The sequence below is a fragment of the Peromyscus leucopus genome, chromosome 23, assembly GCF_004664715.2.
Source record: "Peromyscus leucopus breed LL Stock chromosome 23, UCI_PerLeu_2.1, whole genome shotgun sequence".
In the NCBI taxonomy this organism is placed as follows: Eukaryota; Metazoa; Chordata; class Mammalia; order Rodentia; family Cricetidae; genus Peromyscus; species Peromyscus leucopus.
The window spans coordinates 32,251,168-32,272,050 of NC_051082.1; the positions used below are offsets into that span (position 1 = coordinate 32,251,168).

The 20,883-nt window shown below is 49.7% G+C and overlaps 1 protein-coding gene across 2 annotated transcripts in view; it reads left to right on the forward strand.

Moving 5' to 3' along the window:
• The window catches only part of Mtus2 (microtubule associated scaffold protein 2), a 249,149-nt gene that overhangs the window by 145,365 nt on the left and 82,901 nt on the right, over positions 1-20,883 (forward strand). For both annotated transcript variants that reach the window (XM_028878051.2, XM_037198378.1), the window contains 2 exons: positions 5,209-5,307; positions 11,238-11,449. In XM_028878051.2, the coding sequence (XP_028733884.1) occupies positions 5,209-5,307; positions 11,238-11,449 (311 nt within the window). The remainder of the gene's footprint in view (positions 1-5,208; positions 5,308-11,237; positions 11,450-20,883) is intronic.

A 20,883-nucleotide genomic window follows, 5' to 3' on the forward strand; every position in this document is an offset into this window, starting at 1 on the left:
ACTACAGATCTATTGAGAGGCCTTCCATAATGCCATCTGGTGGGCTCATTGTGGTTATGCCTGGAGGGATGGTAATAAAAATGAAGAAAAAGTGTATTTTTTTCCTATTCTTCTATGGTCTATAATATTTTAGGGAAGATGTGGGGTTTACTTTCGTGTGTGTGTGTGTATGTGTGTGTGTACTGTGGGTGGCAGAGGCTTGGTCTGTAATCTTGGCCAGCCAATTCAGTTTAAATGAAAAGCACCAGGGGACAAAGAGCAATGTAGCTTCCTGGTGACGCTCTAGTTTTCATTTATCATTATCTCATTCATTAGTGGCATCAATCCCAGTTTCCCATTTACTAAAAGGTGCAGTATCAGTTTCTGTTTCATAAAACAGCCTTATTTGTCTCAGAATGGATTCTCATGGGGAAGGTTCAGATATGTTAAAAAGGAAACAGAGGAAGGGTATTTCCTTTGGTCCAGTGACCTTAAACACCGTTGGGGTGATGCGGGCTGGGTGCACAGACAAGCTATCCGGTCCTCTTCCTGGTCCAGTGACCTTGAGCATCGTCAGGCTGACTCGGGCTGGATGCACAGACGAGCTATCCGGTGCCCCACCCCCATACTCACTCTCTCTTTGACTGTGGACCTTGCCACACATGCACTCACACGTTCACTCTCCGGGTCAGACTTTCTTCTTTGCTTTGAAGAAGTCTCCAGTCTTCCTTGCCGCCCAGCTCAAGCATTACCTGCCCAGCAAGGCTCCCTCTGGCTCTCCTCTTTCCCAGAGAGAAATCTCCACCCACAGCTCCGGGCTGACGCTTGCTGTGTTGTCTTATCATTGCTGATGTGTATCACTGACGGCTCGCTTTGCCTCTTGACTTGGGAAGCTGACCCCACCTCACTGATGGAGGAGGGACTGAAGATGGGGGGGGCGATTGGGGAGTGCAGAGACTAGACAACCATTGCAGTAACCCTCAGCAAATCACCATGGGGCGTCCTTCATTCACTCTAAGTTGGCCGCTCAGGTACTCCTCCCCCGGAGAGGGAAAACGTGTGTTCCCACAAGCATTTATTTTCTTATGTTCTTGAACTCATCTCAGAGGTAAATTACCAAGTAAAATGAGGCAGATCACCAGATAAATTCTGGGCTTGCCTCACTCAAACCATCCTCAAGGAATAAAACCCCAAGGACGATTTGTATTGGTGTCAAAAATGTGAGCAATTTCCCACCACTACTAACTTACACACATTTTCTCGGATTTAATAGATCAGACAGTGTCTCGAATCCCCACGCAATTTTCTCGGATTTAACAGATCAGGCAGTGTCTCGAATCCCCGGGAGAACCAGTATCTTTTCTTCCCACAAACTCACGCTCTCCAGAGCTTTGCTCATTTGGTTTGGGAGTGTACAGTGATTTCTCACTACCCACTCAGAGAAGGCCTCTTCATTATGATGAGGGGAGGGGAATGGAGAAGGAATGAAAAGGAGAGAAAGGAACAGGGTCTTAGGGTTCTATTGCTGTGATAAAACTCCATGACCAAAAACAGCTTGGGGAGAAAAAGTTTACTGGAGCCTACAGGTCACACACCATCACTGAGGGAAGTCAAGGCAGGAACTCAAGGCAGGAAGTCAAGGCAGGAACTCAAGGCAGAAAGTCAAGGCAGGAACCCGGAGGCAGGAACCAAAGCAGAAGCATAGATGAATGCTTATGTTAGCTTGCTCCCCATGGCTTGCTCAGCTTGAGCTCTTATAACTCCCGGGACCATCTGCCTGGGGTGGCCCTGCTCATGTCAATCATTAAAAGAAAATGTACCACAGGCTTGCCCACAGGCCAGTCCTGATGGAGGGATTTTCTCAGCATGGGCTCCCAGTTCCTAATGACTCCAGTGCATATCAGGTTGACAAACCCTAAGCAGCGCAAGGAGGTCTCCACGTTGTCAGGAATCACCCCATCTCGAGGTTGATTTTATCTTCCACAGAGAAAAGAAACATGCTTATTTAGCAGAGTCAACCAACTCGTTTTATTTATGACTATTTAGTGAATGGGTGTTTCAGATAGAATGCATGTCTAATGGGACCTGTGGGTGGGTAAGCAATGCCTCCAACTGTCAAGCAATGTGAGAGAGGACCAGAGATTGGTGGGAGCACCTGGAACCCCCCCCCATGCTGGGGTCCAAGGCAGGATTCAGCCAGAGACAAGGAGGGAGGCTGCTGTAGTCTGAGTTTGGAAATCACAGTGAATGGGGTGGGGGTGGACTAGCTGGAGAGAGAGAGGAAATAGGTGTCTCTCAGAGATGGTGTTCTACTGAGTGTGAAGAAACGAGAAGTGGGGAGAAAGGCAGGATCGGCGTCTCTGGTGTAGGCACAGGGAACACTCACTGAGCTGGGGAGGGAGAGGGAGAAGGTTTAAGCGACACTTGGTTTAACTGAGCCGTATTGGGTGTGAGTGAGCACATGGAAGCTGTCCAAAGTAAGACGTCACCTACAGGTTAGAGCCCAAATAGTAGGGCATCCATAAAATGAGAAATCAGAGGGAAAGGAACCAACATTATCAAACCATTGTATCAAGAAAAATGCCTCAGAACCATAGGATGTGGGTTAAAGGGGTCGGCTAGACACCTGCATAATCGATTTAAAAGAGGCCACCAGACACACCAGAGTGAGAATAAGAGACACCGAGAGCTTTGCAAGAGAGTAAAACAGATCACCCACAAAAAGGCTGAGATTTATCACAGCATCAGGCTGTCGTTAGCAGCCCAGGAATCCAAAAGAGAAATCCCTTTGCATCTGAGGGTGAGGTGAATATCACATTAAAACTTTGAGTTAAAGAGAATGTTTGATTGGAAGAAATTTTTGAGCAGTGCAAATTAAAGCAGGAAAAAAATTAGTGTCCTGCCAAAGTAAAGAAGCTGGCCACAAAACAAGGAGCCACCAAAGAAGCTAGTCAGGAAACAAGAAGCCACCGAAACACAGAACACGTGAACCTCACATAGGAAGAGGCCAAAGCTTGGGCCAGCACGAGGGCCAGGCTGGAACAGTAAGGTCTATCCTTAGCAGCCAGCCTCCTCCAGCCTGGCTCTGTCTCCTAAAGGTGACAGCGTCCTCCAAAACAGCGTCACCAAGCTGAAGATCTAGTGTTCAGACCCGGGAGCCTCCAGTGGTCACTTCACACTCAAACCCCAACACAGAGGGAATGTGAGCCCCGCCGCCCAAGTCACTCTGCTGAGAGAGGCCTGGGGGAAGTCCTTTGTTATAGAGGCCACAGGAGACAGAGGCTTAGGGGAGGAGAAAAGAGCCGACGGCCGGGACAGTTAGGCTGGCCAGGCAGACGCTGGAGAGGTTGAGCCTCGGCCTAGCATGGTCTGGAACCAGGCCACCAGGCCCTCCTGACATTCCTTCCACACACCACACAGACTTCAAGTTGATCTCTCGTTTTACTATTGCCTTGACATGGAAACAATGCACACTCATCACACACCACTAGTCAAGCCATTCCATCCTACCGCTTAGAACTCAGCACTCCTGGAAGTCGGCTTACCCTAATGCACGTGCTCCTTTGTGTGATAAGGAGACAACACCGTAATCCTATTCAACAACTAACATTTTCACTTATTGCGGATGTCTTTCCATCTCGGTACAATAGGGAGCCAAGTCATTCTTTTTTAATGGCGGCGTGGCACTCCATGGCTTGACTCAATATTTATTTAGGGATTCTTCAATGTGAGTTTTGTCTGTATTCACGTATTGATGGCTGTAAATTATGTACTGTCTTTGAGTACGGATTTGGCATGCCCGGAGAAGTGTTCCACAGGGAGATTTGCAGAAGTGGAATTTCAGAGTCAAAGCTATCAGTGCTTAAATTTCCAGTTGGCACGGTAGACTGCTCCATGGGACTGGAATGGAAACTGCTGTTCAGGCTAACTAAGTACTCATGAGTACTAACTAACAGTACTGCCTGTAAAGCAGGAAACATGTTAAGTAATTCTGGAGGCAGCTAGTGCTTCCCTGTTCGTTTTCCAGGAGTCTTGATCTCTTTCCCTATGGGTTGATCTAAAGGAAAAGCAGAGGGCAGGGACGGAAGGGTGAGGCCAGCCCTGGGTTTGTTACCTGTGATGTCAGGAGCGGGGACTCCGGTGGATGGGCTCTCAAGGTCTCCACGTCAGCCCCTGCAGCCTCAGTAGACCTTCAGTGTGTGTGCGAGCACACACACAAACCGTTCATAATGCTCTCAAGACTTCAGAGCTGGGGAGGAGTGGGGAGTGGATGTATTGGGCCATGTTAAAACCTAAAACTGCAGGCAGTGGAAGACAGTATTAAAGTGTTTGAAGAGGGAGAATCAGCAAAGTATAGTTTAAACATCAGGGGAGGGCTGCTCTGCCACATAAATGAAGAGTACATCCCGGGGAGGATCGTGGACACAGTGTCTGTCCATTCACATGCTCGCCCTGAGGGCGCTGTTAAACAAAGCCACGCATAAGATTCCTGTGCAAGGACCTCTGGTGTCTGTCACTAATTACATGCCTGGCCTGTCAGCGCCAGCGAGGCGTGGGCCAGGAGAATGTGACTCGTGCACACACTGTCCCCTGGGAGCACGAATGCGTGGACAGTGCAGTCTTCCTAGCAACACTGAGTTCGAGCAGACTTCAGCTGTCAGGGGGAAGGCACTCTGAACCCTCAATCATCTTCTGGGGGTGTCTGCTCATGCCCCTAGAGCACGCCCGTGCCCAGGCTACCCCTCCTGCTGAGCCAGCTGGAATAGCTCCAGGAAGGCTCAGCTGCAATCGAGGGGACTAGTGATGGCTAGGTCACCTCTGGAAATGAATTCCAGCCAGCTGATGCCCCCCCCCGCCCCCCGTGGCTCAGCAGGTATGTCTGTCCCGTCCCTCCCTGTCTGCAGTAGACCAAGTTCGTGCCTAAGTGCAATGAAATTTTAATTCCTAGATATTGTGTGAGGTCACTGGGTCCTGGGCCCACCAGAGCAAGGGCTGTTTTCATCAAACCAGGGACAGTGGCCCCGTTTCAGGTCACACTTAGAACTAAACCCCCTTTATTATAAAGAAGCGCGCGTCATTCTCCCAGGCAGAGGGGTGGAGGGCGTTGACTGTAACAAATGACCCAGCGATTCCTTGTTGTCCTGTTTGCGTATTATTACATTGCCTTTTCCGCAGCCTCTCATAACCACTCCCTTCCTCTTTCTGTTCCTCTTCACAAACTGTACGTAGGAACGAAGAAAGAATCGCAGAAAGACTCAGATGCTAACAAACCTGCCGTCTCGTCTCCCAAGAGAGCAGCGTCTTCTTCCACCAAGCTTCACTCACCAGGTACTTACACACTCACTGGGCACTTACACACTCACCGGGCACTTACACACTCACCGGACACTTACACACTCACCGGGCACTTACACACTCACTGGGCACTTACACACTCACCAGGTGAGTTTGGCTCTGAGTTCGTTCAGATGGCCATTAATGTGAGTGTGCCAGCCTGACACACAGGCTGGGTTTTCCTCATCCGATACCAGAGGAACCTGTTTGGGCATGAGTTTTACCTATAAAAACAAGATGTTATGCCATGTGTATGTGGGGGAATTTCTTTGCACAGGAATATGTGCTCTTAGGAGAACATGTAAAAAATAATCCAGTTGGGAAAAAATCATACTTTGAAGGTCTAAGCTCAAGTAGCATTTCATAAAAGGGAGAAAAACAGACTGTATGTAATAAAATCTAGTTTTGGACTATTTCCAGTCCATGTACAAAATGTTTTAAAAGTTGAAATATGGAAATACTTATATCAATGAAATGCCAAGCAATTAATAATTAACACACGTTAAATCACCTATATGTAGAGTGTACGTCTTGGTCAGGCTTGATGTGTGCCCTTACCCGTGAGGTTACCACCTTTCAATGAGGATAACACACATATCCATCTTCTCCCCAAACGTCCTGGTGATCTTGTCAGTCCCGTGTACACGGCCCACCCCACCCCATTCCCCATTGCCTCCGCTCTGCTCTGTCACAGCCGTCTGTGTTTCTAACGTTTCATGTATGTGGAATCATGCAATGTGTTGCTATTTGACTGTCTTCTTTAGCAACCCCTTCCTCCTCCTCGGTGCATACCCCAGTGTATTAGCTACTTTCCTGCTGCGGTGACAAAAGAGCCTGACGCGTGGGGAGCAGAGGAAGTCCTGAGTGTGTGAAGCTCCCAGTCAATCGTGCTGCTGACATGGGCACAGTCTCAGTGCCTTAGTCTCAGAGACAGACAGTGTGTGCCAAAAAAAAAAAAAAAAGTCACCGTAGCTTTCTCCCCCGAGATGTTCACAGCCTGAAGACTGTTCCCCTGCTGGAACTGTCCCCACGGAGATTAGGGAGACCCGCCTCCTTGTCCAGCTGATGTAATAACCCCGCCTCTCTATGCATTCAACACAGTGAGTTTCTGGGGTACTTTGGTTTCTCCAGCCAAGAGCCAGGACCGCCCAATCCCAACTCTTTGTCCATGTGTCCATCTGTCTGTCTGTTCTTCATTTCCTCGCCACCCCAGTCAGGTCCACATGGAAGGTCCCGGGAAGCTGTGCAAGGACTCAGTAGTAGCCAGGCCGACTTACAGAAGAAGGAGTTCATTAGGGCTTAGGTTCCAGAGCCTGTCGTGGTGGGGCTCGAGCAGAAAGCCAGGAGCTCACAAGGCCCTGCTGTAATCGGGAAGCTTGGAGAGCAGTCCCCGGGAAGGGTGGGAGGCTTCAAACCCTCAAAGCCTCCGGTGATGACTTCCCCCAACAAGGCCACACCTCCTAAGCCTACCCAACCAGCAGTAGCAGCAGACTGCTCATGTTCATATACACGAGTCCATAGGAAGTGGCACCGTGAGGAGGCGTGGCCTTGTTGGAGGAAGTGTGTCACCGAGGGGGCGGGCTCAAGCCACACCCAGTGTAACAGTCTTCACTTCTGCCGCCTGTGGATTAAGACGCAGAACTCTCAGCTCCTTCTCCAGCACCGTGTCTGCCTGTGTGCCGCCACGTCCCACCACGATGCTGGCGGACTAAGCCTCTGAAACCGTAAGACAGCCCCAATTAAGTGTTTTCCTTTCTAAGAGTTGCTGCGGCCATGGTGTCTCTTAACAGCAATAAAACCCTAACTAAGAGACAGGGTCATGTAGTAATGATGTGCTTAACTGCTGTGGGACACATCTTCACACAATGCAGCTAGGCTGGAGAGATAGGCGGGGCTTCTGAACAGAGAAAGAACTCTGGGAAGAAGAATGTGGGGTCACCAGACAGACAGACAGGAAGCAAGATGGGCAGTATGAATAAAGATAACTGAACCATGTAAAAGAACATAGATTAAAGGATGTGGGATACTCAATAATAAGTTTCCATGTCATTTTTTTATGAGCTGGAGGCCCAAAGAAAAATCCAAATACACTTAACTTCTTTAAATTGTGCCAGATTGTTTCCTAAAGTAATTTGCCATTTGCATTCCCAGCGGTCGTGTGTGAGGGTTTTTAGTTCCTCCTCCTTTCCAGAGCCTACGGTGCCTACTCATGGCTTTCAGCGAAGCCCCTACTTCCACTTACCAGTGAGCTACAAAGGATCAGACACAGGACACAGATGAGCATCCGGGTGAAGTGTCCTTAGGATGGGAGCCAGAAAGTTCCCTAGTGACAGTGCATGTCCCCACGGCTTTAGAGAGGGCTCTATAGATGTGTTCAACCAGGCAAGAAACTCTCTAGACCCCCGTGGTTTAGGGATGCCTAGAAACTTCGGGGTATAGGTAGAATTGATTGTTCACTCGACCCCAGCCCCTCCCTCCTCCTCAGAGGTCAGGGGTGATTAATTAAATTCGGGCAAAATGGCAGTCAAATATCCCACAGACCTGATGACCGCAGGCCAGTCGGATGGAGGCAGTTCCTCAAACAAGTTTCCCTTGTCCCTCGTTATTCTAGTTTGTGTGGAGATGACAGAAGCCAGCCGGCACGCTAGGCCACTCCCAGCGAACAACCGCCAATGCTAAGTAGGAAAACAGTGTTCTGTCTCACAAAACCTGACCTGAGTTTACATTCATAAAGATAAAGCTGTCTTCAAGCCCACAAAGAACCCGACTCACACGCCCTTGGGACACACCTCTGCTAGGACAGTGACCACGTTCACAGAGCACTTTCCCTCCAGCTGAGGAGCTATCAAAGCCGTGTCCAGTCCTTGCTTCCACCTTGTTTACAAGTGTGAAGGTCACGGCCTCCCGCGGTCCTGTTATCAGTGTGCGGGGCCCCAGCACAGTTCTGTTGCTACGTCCGATAAGCTTTCCAGATTCAATTAAATCACTCTGTTCCGTCCACGCCATTCCTCGGGGTAGTGACCAGATGCTGCAAATGAATTTTTAATATTTGCTTTCCATTTTCCAACACCGGCTCCTCCCCAGTGCTTAGCCTTCGCACGCAAACTGTGGGAAGCTCGGCCTTCGCACGCAAGCGACCGTTGGCATTCATTCACCTTTGTGCTGATGTCCAGTTCCTGGCTTCCCCCACGGGGCTAAGCTGTCACATGTCGTTGTGGTCTGCATACATTACTGCTGCCCTAACCTGATTTATGCAGCTGGCGGGAGAGCTCGAAAGAAACTGGCTGGGTCAGGATTTGGACAATGGGAATGTAGTCTAGATTTAGGGCAAGCTCCTAACCCTGGGAGGTGTGCTGGAGACACAGATTAGCCCCACCTATGAGGAAATGGGAAGCACCCTGGGTGGAGAGGAGCCTGAGGACCTGGGATACTCCTCTGGATTGGTCCCTCTTGGACAGTGATTGGCAAAAGACCACAGATGAGCCTGATTCCTTGCTCACCCACTGGACCTTACAGGATACCAGACACAGAGAAAACATTTAATAACAAGAATTAAGCATTTGGGACCTTAAAAATCCTAGCATGAAGCATAACAATCCTAGTGAGAAGCATATAAAATTAGCTATCTGTAGGTCGTGGCAAGGCAGCGCTCATACAGTCCTTTGAACATTGCTAATGGAGAGGTAAGGACCCTGGCATGACATGGATAAAACAGTAAATGTGTGGAGCCATGGTGACCATTGAGATTCACCGCCACAAAACCCTTTTCAACTGAAGCGACAGCGAACTCCATAGCCGGCCTCATTTCTCAGCGCTTCCCTCCTAACGGGAAAGCTCTGGACAGGGCTTCGGCCGGGCCTTGACAGTGACTGAGAATCAGGGTCCAGCCAGCAAGGAGCCCTAAACAAGGACTGCGTCACTTAGTGTCACAAAGTTGCTAAGCCTATTGTGCTGATTCCAAAAGCTAACGTTCTCAGGGGAGCCTCTGACTTGGCCAAGGATGTCCGTTGCTGGGCGACCCCCCAGAGGAGAAATGTGAGCTGACTGCATGCATTCAATTGAATACCAGAGCACTGAGTACATGAATAAAAGCAACGTAATAATAATACCAGTTTAAAAGTAACTTTCAACAGCAGTATCAATTTTTTTAACCTAATGATAGCAATGCTGGCTGGTTTTATGTCAGCTTGACCTAAGCTGGAGTCACTGGAGAAGAGGGAGCCTCACTTGAGAGAAGGCTTCCATAAGATCTGCTGTAAGACATTTTCTTAATCAGTGATTGATGGGGGAGGGCCCCGCCCACTGTGGGTGGTGCCGTCCCTGGGCTGCTGGTCCTGGGTTCTATCAGAAAGCAGGCTAAGCAAGCCATGAGGAGCAAGCCAGTAAGCAGCACCCCTCCTCGGCCTCTGCGTCAGCTCCTGCCTCCAGGTTCCTGTCCTGCTTGAGTTCCTATATTATATGGAGGAGCAATTCCACCTGCGTCCCGGAAATGAGCTGTGTCACCTGTGAGGCCCCACCTCAGTGCCTGATGACTTGTTAAGGAGCCGATTCCATTCACATGATCGTGTCTGCTGTTCAGTCAGCCACTGGATGAGGCTGCTCTCACAGCCCACCTTCCTCTGTGTCTCCGTGGGTCAGACACTGGGTTTGGGGTTTGTGTCTTGACCCTGGGCTCTTGGAGAGGAAGTAAAAGTCAGAAGAGAAGGAAAGAGCCCCGAATAACTCGAGGTGACCCAGGGTCATCTGCCTGAATACAGGAAGATCATGTCTGAGTTGTCAGGTCAGGTCATGGCCACCTGCAGGCTCTCTGGCTGCCTGTGGGGACAGCGTGTCTCTCTCTGTGCCTCAGTGGAGGGGTGGTGGCCCATGGGTCGTTGGCCATGATGGCCTTCTCTCCAATGAACTCTTTCCTGGAGCCTTACCTTCTTCAAACTTCAGCCTAAAATGCCCTTCTCCTGTACCTCCCTAGCCCTTCCCTCGGCCCCTGGCAAATGTCTGGTTCGTTCTGTGAGCCACACCACCTCACATTTGCCTCACAGGAGCTTTGTGGGTGGGATGCCCACTGTGACAGGAAACAGACGATGGCTTCCTGTGGTGATGAACCACCTCGCATCTCTGGAAAGATCACTGTAATGAAGAAGCAGCGAGGAGTTGATGGGGGCCTTGGACCAATACTGTAGCTGTGGCCATGATATGAAGTCACACTGGGGGACCCCCAAGACATCGGTACAATAGGAACTAAGCTCCCCCAGCCCCCAAATAGAGGTTGTCACCTTGGCACTGAAGAACAAGGTCACAAGAGAGGCCATGTAAAGGCAGGAAGGGGGGTTTGTAGTGTCGTTCTCTGGTGCTAAGGAAGGAGCCGTGACCTCCGCAGAAGCCTGACCTCTACCCGAGTGGATACTGGGTTGATTTCCCAGCAGACATTTGTCTAAGGGCAGTAAGTACAGGAAGCAGATTCAATACAGACGGTGTAAAATTTAATGTGGAATCCCACAGCTTCTGTTTCGAATGCCAGTTCTAACTGTAAGCTCGTTACAGCACAAGCTGTGGGTCTGATTGGTCTTGCTGTTTGATGCTTTTATTTATTTGCAAGGCCTTTATAATAAAGTTTATCATTTAAAAAAAAAATCCCCTTTAAGAAACAAGAAAGAAAGAAGAACCTCAGGCTTCCTTCTCCCCAAGCAGGCCTAAAGAAATGGCAGAAGCCGAAAAGAAATTTGGTGGTGCATTTGTTAGTCTTCTAAGCATAAACTTTGCACTTAAAACCAGTAAACCGAGTAAATGATGTAAGTCCCAGCCGGTTTTGTCTGCTTAATACTTGAAATGGCAAACTGCGGGTCATTCCCCGTGGGTCTGGGGAGCTCCTGTGAGAGGCTGCAGTGGAACAGACCGCTCCAAGTGACTGCTTGCTTTCTTCACAGGGTACCCAAAGCAGAGGACCACTGCTCCTCGGAATGGGTTCACGCCCAAGCCTGACCTGCAGGCCCGGGAGGCGGAGCGGCAGCTGGCCCAGCGCCTGAGGGACAGGTGTGAGTGGCAGGCCAGGCAGCTGGTCCTGACTCGAGGGGAGCTGAAGAGGGCCATCCGTGGCTTCGACGTGCTGGCCGTGTCCACCCAGCACTTCTTTGGGAAGGTGAGGCCGGTCGTGGCTGAGAACGCCAGGGTCTTCTCAGCTACTTGGGCGCTGGAGCTGATAGCGGTGGTCGTTGGAAGTGTGTGCGATAATTAGGGTTTGGGGATAGAGTCGAGTCTTGCTTGTCATATGGAATCTCCTGCGGCATTCTAGAATATTCCAGGAGCCCAAAACTAGTCAAAGAAGCTAGTCCAAAAGGAAGAGTTAACAACCTTGATTACAAAGGAGAAAAGCGCAGGGGGGGGGGGGAGAAAGAAAAGGATACATACAGAGAAGAAATGTTTGGAGAAGGCAGCGTGCACTTCTCTGTGTTTTCAAAAGGAGATGGGTTCATTCTGGTGTTTTGACTGAGGACACAAGGAGACAGGACCTCAGTGTCATTGTCCTTGGCCACTGGTGGGAAATGCATTGGGCGGGCCCAACAGCCTGGGCTGGAGAAGGATCTTCACTGAACACTGTTTCTCTAGAAATGCAGAACGTCGGTTTCTGGTCAGCAGATGTCTGGCGTCATCTGGGTGCCAAGGTGTGCTTGAGGGTGAAAATGAGCATTTATTTTAGAGATTTGAATATAATGCCTGTTTTTGTTGTTGCTGTTGCTATAATAAAACATCCGAGAATGGGTAGTTTATTTAGAAAAAAAAAAGTTCATTTTGCCTCACGGTTCTAGAGGCTGAAAACCTGAGAGCGTGGCTCTAGCACCTGCTGGGCTTCTGGTGAGGGCCTCAGGCTACATCACCTCATGGTGTAAAGCAGAAGGGCGAGCCGGCATGTGGAGGGGAGGGAGCAGGGGGTCCTCAGTGGAGTGAAGAGACACCATGCCCATGGCAACTCTTGTAAAGAAAACATTTAATTGCGGTGGCTCGCTTACAGTTTCAGAGGTTCGGTCCGTTGTCATCCTGGTGGGGAGCCTGGCAGCGTGCAGGCAAACTGGGGATGGCTGCATCTTGGCTTGCGGTAACAGGAAGTTGACTGAGACCCTAGGCTGTATCCTGAGCATAGGAAACCTCAAACCCCGCCCCTACAGTGACAGACTTCCTCCAACAAGGCCACACCCACTCCAACAAAGCCACACCTCCTAATGGTGCCGCTCCCTGTGAGGTTAGGGGGCTATAATGACATGCACACTACCACACAGGGCAAGCGAGCACCTGGAAGGGAGGGGCGGGGCAAACAACTGAAATGTCTTAGGCTAACCTGCTCTCTCCGGCAATAATCTATTCCCGTGGGGCAGACAGACATGAATTCTTTTTCAAGGCCCCACTTTACAGTTTTGGAGGATCAACCACACGCAAGTCCTAACGAGGGGTGAGCATTCTGAGCTCCACATGAGGGTCCTCTGGCCTGTATAAATAGGAAGCGGGAATACTATGGTATCAAGGCCTCCCAAACAAGAGTGACGTGCCTAGAACTCTAGTTAATTTCAAGACAAAACAGCAGACATTACATTGCACAGTGTCCACGGACTTCCGAAATCACCCGTGCTGCACTGCAGGGTGGTTCTTTGCCCTGCTCCCGGCACGCGCACGCACACAAACACACACACACACACACACACACACACACACACACACACACACCCGCCCTCTGGTGGATCAGCTCAACAGAGTAACTTCCTGATCCATTGTCTTGAGGGACAACATGGTGTATGGAGAGCTACAAAAACATTCCTTTTCACCCCAGCCTCCTCCCCAGCTAAAAATTTTCACCCCAGCAATGAACGACCAATTTTGATTTCCCATCTTTCTGGACTGGTCACATTGGTGTCAGTGAAGAGTGACAAGTATCTGCGGTCCCCTGCACAAATCGCAAAAGTTACAAATGCATTTTCCATGTGTCGGGGAGGCGTGCCTCTCCACGGTGAGTATGAGATGAGCAGGAGCGGGAAGTTTGTCTCTGGTAGGATACAGATTTTTCATGGACTGTCAAGTCTTTGGTAGAAGAGGAAGTAGGGTGTTTGCAGAGCTGGGTGACCAGAGTGACACTGTGACACTACCTCCTTTCCCAGAGTCACACCGAAGCCTTGATGATTATCTCATATGGGTAAACACGCCCCAGGGCACTGAGAGAGTCTTTGAAAGTTGGTATTGTGTTTGATAGGTTGAACTTTGGGACACCATAGCAACTATGGAGCCACTGGGCCAGAATTAAGGGTCCACTCACATAGTTTTACAGTCCTCTGCCCCAGAAATCCTCCTTGTTGACCACAGTTGTATCCTCCACGGCATGCACAAGGCTCCGTAGGGACTAGCAGATGACGAGTAGGCATCTCTATCAGTCCCCACCGCTGGGGCTGCCCAGGCCTGACATGTCAGTCAACGGGATGGACGGCGGACATGATTTTCATTCGCTTTTCAGTACATCACAACCGGAACTCCAGACAGGTCTCTAAAGCAATCCGTGGGATTCCACTATCCAAGCCACATGTGTGGCCTTTTCTATCTTTCCAGTCACTCTTCTTCGTCTAGATAAACCCCAGGAGAAAGGGGCTAGGGGTTGGGGTGGGGGTGGCAGGATTGGGAAGCAAACGGGCAGAATATTTAACTGATGTCATCGTTGGCTTCCACAGCTCATTGGGTGCTGTACATGGTCTGCCATTAATAAACAGAACCCAGAGGTCAGACATGGAGTGACCACTGAAACCTCCAATGCTGGGGCTCTCTGAAGATTCAACGACTTAGGTCACTCCTGTGGGAAAAAAAGTCCCCATGTGGGAACAGCCCAGCCACAAGAAAGCATGGTCACTGTAGCCAGCCACAAACGGAATCTATGTTCATGCACTCAGTTATAAGTTCATAGAGCATACACCTCTTGCAGTCCATGGAGCAAATGCTCTCAGCCTTCCTGATGCTGCAGCCCTTTAATCCAGGCCCTCGTGTTGTGGTGACCCCCAACCACAGAATTATTTCATTGCTACTTCATCCCTGCGTTTTTGCTGTTGTTATGAATCGTAATATAAATAAATATCTGACATGCAGGATATCTGATAAAGCAACCTCGTTGTGGGGGGGAAGGTCTCGACCCACAGGTTGAGAACCACTGCCATAATGTATTGCGTGGCAAAGTGTAGCGGAATGAAAAGTTACCGTGCTGGCCAGTAGAAATGCCACCTGTGCCTCTGGGAACCTAAACAGGTCCCTCCCTGCTCTCCATGTGCCCGACATTGTCCCTGATGGCAACAGCAACCTGGTCCTTGTGTGCCCTCCCCTGGCTGCATGCTTCTGTCCCCCGTCCTGAGTCATGGCTCTCTCCACTTCTGGTTGACAAATGACCTGGGGTCATTGTGAGGATGTAGAGAGTTAACGGTAGAGGTGCTTTGTGGAAATCCTTAAGAACGATCTTTCGCGAGTGCAAGGAAATCTACAAAACCCCCCTTAAGAGTTCTGCTCTCGGGAAGGGATTAGACATGTATGAGATGTGTGGAGGGAACAGGAAGCCTGGACCTTAGATGTCAATATACAAGGCTTGCATCCCTGGTTTGAAACCTGAAATGTTTCAACACCTGAAACCTTTTGAGGCCTGACAGGACACAAGTGTGACATTCCACACTGGAGCTCCTAAGATGGGCTGCACTTGCAAAATATTGTATAGGATTACCTCTGTGCTGTGCTTCAAGAGTGCATAGGAAACTTAAATGAACTCCATGTTCAGACTTGGATCCCATCCCTACGATAACTCATTTTGTACACTGTAAAATCATTCCGAATTCTGAAGTAAAAAATCGGAAGCATTTCCGTTCCCGAGCGTTTCAGATAAGGGATGCTGACTCTTTATACATAAGCAGCAGTTTGACTGATCTAGCCAGTTCAGTTGCTAGAGTAAACTATTTTCCTGGAAGTGCTGAATATGTCTTAAGGACGTATTGAAAATTTTTCGCAGTGCAGCAGCTCAGATGAACTCCCCGTCCTGTCCTGGCAGAACGGCTGTGGAAGCTGTGGCTCTGACAGTGTCACCCAGGGATTCTCAGATGCCACACTTAGGTGCCAACATAGCCTCACACCTGCCTGCTCTTAACAGCTCTGCCCCTGAGCAGGTCAGGTTCCTCAGCCGGCCAAGCAGACCTGCCAAAAAACATGGTCGCAAACCTGCAGGGATGTGGCAATGAGCGTGACCCTCCTGGACTCACTTTCCTGGGTCCCGCTGACACCGTTGGAATCTTTCTCTTGGGGCCTTGTTCCTCCAAACGCTACCCTGTAGCACCCCCTGGTGGTCACTCCATGAAACAGCCCAGACAGTGGTCCTGTACAAGTAATGTCTCACATTGAGTACTTATGTGTGTGTGGGATGTTTATTTCCATTTCATTTTAATATGACTTGTTATTTTATTCAATATTTTAATGTTGGATTTTGTTTTCATAATTCACTCTGAATGTGATGGTAGACTGTGACTTTTGCTTTTTAGTTATTATAGATTAGGCAGAAAAGGCATGGGAGTCGATGTGAAATGTCTCTGATCTCTGTTACTATTGCCGAATACCTGAGGAAATCCTGAGATTCATGCTGGAGAAAAACTACTCATTGTCACAATCCAGGGAGCAGGAGAAGAAAGGAGAAGGGATTTGAAGCCCCGCATTCCCACTCCGAGGCGTGACCTCAACACCCCTAGGCCTTTTCCATCATAAAGGATCCACCAGCTTCCCTCAGTATCACTCAGCAACAAAGCCTTGAACACAGGGGCCAAACTGTAGCATGTGTTTTCTAAGCTTAGTGAAAACTGTAACAATGCTTCACCCTCTAGTCCCAAGCACACCGGCTTCTCATCACACTTGCTCTTCTATGATGGAGACAAGTTCTCAATGCAGAAGAGTGGGAAGGACACAAACCCGAATTCCCGTCACTATCCCTAAAATGTCTTAGCAGTCTACTGCCCTAGTTGTGCGTGTGTGTTGTCAATACTTAGAGGCATATGTTCTTCATCTGTCTCTCCTGCAATAGCAGGGGCTCTTTCTTGGTCAGCTGCCTCTGCCCTGTGAAAGGGCCTGCGGAAGCCTTGACAACCTGAAAGGAGGCGGGGTGCCCAAACGACGGCCTAGCCCCGCTTGACTGGCTGACTACCATGCCTGAGGTTCTGGAGGCATCCTTCTAAGCCTCGCTGAATTCTTCCGGCTGGTATAGCTGTCGCCTTTGTTGGGGGACACTGGGGGAGATCCGCAGGTCTCTGATGACAATATAACTAGAACATGATGGAGCCGACAGCTTGGTGTCTTCGTGTAGGAATGCCTCCTCCATCCCCTCCCAGCCATCACGCTGCTTCTGTTCTACGTGAGAAGGGGGAAGGCATAATCACAAACGGTGAAACATAATTAAAAAGCTGGGTCGCTATGCAGAATGTCATGGGAAGTGCCCCGAGGCTGCCTGTGGCCTGTTGCCCTTACAACAGACCAAGAGAAAAGCAGAGCTCTGAGGAGGACCAGTCATTGGGGAGAGGGCCAGGCCAGATCTGGGGTGAGGGCAGAGAAAGCAGAATCCTCTCCCTCTCTCTAAGCCCTTGGCGAATCCTTGCTAACATCTGAATACGGTTTTGGGCCCGGGGCTCTGTCTGAGAGTGCAGCATTCCTCTGTGAGGATGGCGGGCTCCTCATGGCGGAGCCCCCCAGTGTCTTCAGCCCCACGATCCCGGCTCCCTTCTCCAGTCTTCAGTCAAGCAGGGCGCCACCGGATGAAGCAGAAGAGAGAAGATGGAGGGAGACCCCTTCCTAGAGCAAATGTGGGCTTGTTCTCCCCTTTGAATGCCATCAGACTTTAAATTGGGGCTTCGTCAAATGAATGCCTTGAAAGCAAGGGGGAAGCCGTATTCCCCCAACTGAAGGACTTCCCATTCCAGGCGCCCCTTCCTCCTACTCCCCAATCCACTCCCAAGCACGTTTTAGATCAGTAAGGACACTTAAGCGGAAGCGGAAGCAGTCTGGTCCTTGGCGTCCCCTGAGTCCTTGACCTATCACCGTAGGACTTTGTGGCTTCCGCCCTGCAAATGGCACCCCGCCGCCACCTTGTCCTCTCGCCCTTTGCTTTGTGTGGCACAACTAGAGCCTTAGAGAAAGTGTGAGGAGCTGGGTTAGCCTGTCTCACAGCCCACAGTCAGCAGAGAGTGCAGTAGGAGACTTTGGCGGAGAGGTACCTGGGTACCCACATGTGACCACTCCCTGGTGTGGCGATACAGGAAGGCTGGGTCGTGGAAGTTACCCCCCTGCAGTGAGGAAGTTACCCCCCTGCAGTGAGGTGCCCACTCTTCCTCTTAGGATTCTAGCTAGAAGAATTTCACAGCATAATCTTCAGATACTAAAACATCCCCCAAATCAAGAGGTCAAAAGCGCCCCCCCCCCAAAGGCCCCTGTCCTGGGATGTTCATAGAACAACTAGAAAGTAAGTGGAGAGAGCCGAGCCTTCTCCCTGCTTATGAAGCTCCTCGGTCCCGAAGCCTGATGCACCCCACTTTTATGACAATAGTGTAAGCTTCCTGGCCGGGTGCAGTAAGAGACAAATCCGTGCCTGACTGAGGTCAGAACCCTCTGCCTCCCTCGGTTCATCTCTCATGCTGTGCGCATTTGCTCATTTTTTTTTTTACAGTTTGCTCTTTCGCTCCCCCTTCCGATGAAATGACGTCTTTTTATCAAAGACAGACACTGCAGAGGGAGAAAAATGGGTTTCATTGGATGCTTTAGGAACCCGGTCTGCGTGAGCAGGAAGAAGCTGGTCAGAGTGAAGTGTGTGCCTTTCGAATCATCCAGGACTTAAGCAGTGTGCGTGCTGTTTACCAGCCAGAGTCTGGCAGGGGACAATCCCGGGGCCACTCTACCCAGCCTTTGTGTATCCTTGGCTGCTACAACTCCAGAGTCTCTACTTAAATATCACTGGAAATGTCTTCTGGTTTTTAAATTTTTATTTTATTTTACGCATATGAGTGTTTGCCTGGGTGTATGTACATGCACCGTGTGCATGCCTGGTGCCCTCAGAAACTGGAAGAGGGCGTCAGATCCCCTGGGACTGGAGTTACTGATGTTTGTGAGCCGCCATGTGGGTGCAGGGAATCGAACCCTGGGTCCTCTCCAAGAGCGGCCAATGCTCTTAGTCACTGAGCCATCTCAGCAGCCCTGGAACTTTCTTTTTAGATCAGTTAAATGTTGTAAACTCCACCAAAGGAAAACAATCAAATAAGAGGAGTTTTTAAAACAAATTGCTGCTTGAGGAGGTTAGTCTCAGCCCAGACATCTTTTCTATGAGGAATGGACTCATTGGCTTTCCTAGAACTTGATTTTTTTTCTGGAAATGGGGTTACTAATGACCTAATTTCAATTTTGTCTTTTAATAAAGGGGGAATGACTAACTGTGTGACTTCGGGGACAGTTCGAGTGAGTGGGCTGTCATTCCAGGGGTCTGAGATTCAGTCGAGCTTGTCAAAGGCTATCCTAGCCTTAAATACCAAAAATGGTGTTTATCTAAGGATTGCTCTGCAGTCCTAGTACCTGGGAGGCTAAGGCAGGAGGATGGCCAGAGTTCAAGGCCGGCCTGGGCTACATCGTGAGCTGTGAGAGCCTGCCTTGGATGGTACAGTAGGTGTCACCGTCCACCTGGCCTGAGTGCGGCTAAACAGGGGCCCCGAAGATGCAAACCCCAGCACGTGGCAGTGCTTACTGAAATGATAAAAAAGGGAGGAGATTGACAGCAGAGTGTTCAGGGAAGACCCAGGAGAAGCAGGGCAGTGTCTTGAGAACTGCCCCTGCTCCCTGTGCAGGAGCCGGGTGTGAGGAAGGCCCGGGAGACAGGAGATGAAGAAGTTGAAGCAGGCAGCCCAAATGAGAGAGCGGTCCCTAAAAGAACACACAAATAGCAAGTGCCTGGAATTGATATTTGAGAGGCGTGTGAACCAAGAACTCCTTAGTAGAAGAGTTCCCTAAGTGTCCCTGGCTCCTTACAATCAGATGGCAGAGCCTGCCTGAGCGAGGTGGCAACGGCGCCACCTAGAGGACGCTGCCTAGAAGTGAAAGTCTATGCTCAGAAAAGCCACACCAGCTCCATCTTCCGGTGGCAGTGGTGGGGAGGATTGTCCCAGAGAGTGTCTCCCCCTCCGTGTTCGCTGACTGGGGACACAGACTAGCTCGTTCCACAAACTTCTTAACTGCAGCTCATTGGAAACTGAAAATGCACAGCTTCCTCCAGCCTGCGTTTCATTCCCGACCATCAAATCACGAAAGGGGTCACGTCATGAATGCATTTCTGTGTGGCGCCAACCCCGCAGTCAGACGACCCACACCTATGATCGGTCCCTGAAGGGAATAAAGGCAAGCTATGGAAAACAGTTGGGAGAGGTTAGTTGAACTGTATGAATAACCGCTTTGAATGTGAGTGGCTTAATTAAACACACTAAAAGACAGAGGTAGCCTGAAGTTACTTAAGGAATCCAACTATATGCTGTCTGCTAGAATCTCAATTTAAATATAAAGATAAAACCTAAAGGGGTGAGAAAGACAGTATGCTGATACTGTCAAGAAGAAAGGCATCATGGACATATAATTTAATATTTATTAATTCTTTGAGAACTTTGAACATTGTCATTTGATTATATAAGATGGCTATCCTAATTTCACACTAAGCTGATTTCATAATTTTTGTCAACTCGATACAAGCCTAGACAAATTTAGGAGGAGAGAATCTCAGCTGAAGAATTGCCTCCGTCAGACTGGCCTGTGGGCATGTCTGTGGGGCATTTTTCATAGTTGCCAATTGATGCAAGAGGGCCCAGCCCACTGTGGGCGGTGCCACCCTAGGCAGAGGGGCCTGGGCTGTATGAGGAAGGCAGCTGAGCAAGCCGGAGAAAACAAGCCAGTGAGCAGGGTTCCTCGGTGGCTTCTGCTTCTGTCCCTGTTCTTGGCTTTCGTTGATGATGGACTGTGATGTGGAAATGTAAAGCCGAATAAACCCTTTCTATCCCCACGCCAGTTTGGGTGGGTGTTTATCACAGCCACAGAAACCTAACTAGAACAGTGGCCCTAAAGCCAGGAAGATTGTCGGTAGGAAATCCCGTACTATGGTGAGAAAGTGTCAGCTCGCCAACAATTCAGGAAGGTGTGAAGCTGGTACTGTAGACTGGCTCTGTCGAGGTCCAGTGACGTGGGCAAGCCCGTAATGTCCAGTTAGTGTAGACCCAAGAGCCCTGTTGCTTCAAACTGGAAACTGCTTTAAAAGGATCTATAGGCCGGGTGGTGGTGGCGCACGCCTTTAATCCCAGCACGCCTTTAATCCCAGCACTCGGGAGGCAGAGCCAGGTGGATCTCTGTGAGTTCAAGGCCAGCCTGGGCTACCAAGTGAGTTCCAAGAAAGGTGCAAAGCTACACAGAGAAACCCTGTCTCAAAAAAACAAAACAAAAGGATCTATAATAAGGGGGAAGGTAATAATAAGTCCCAGTGTATAATGGGCACAACTCTGCCCTTTGTATGTT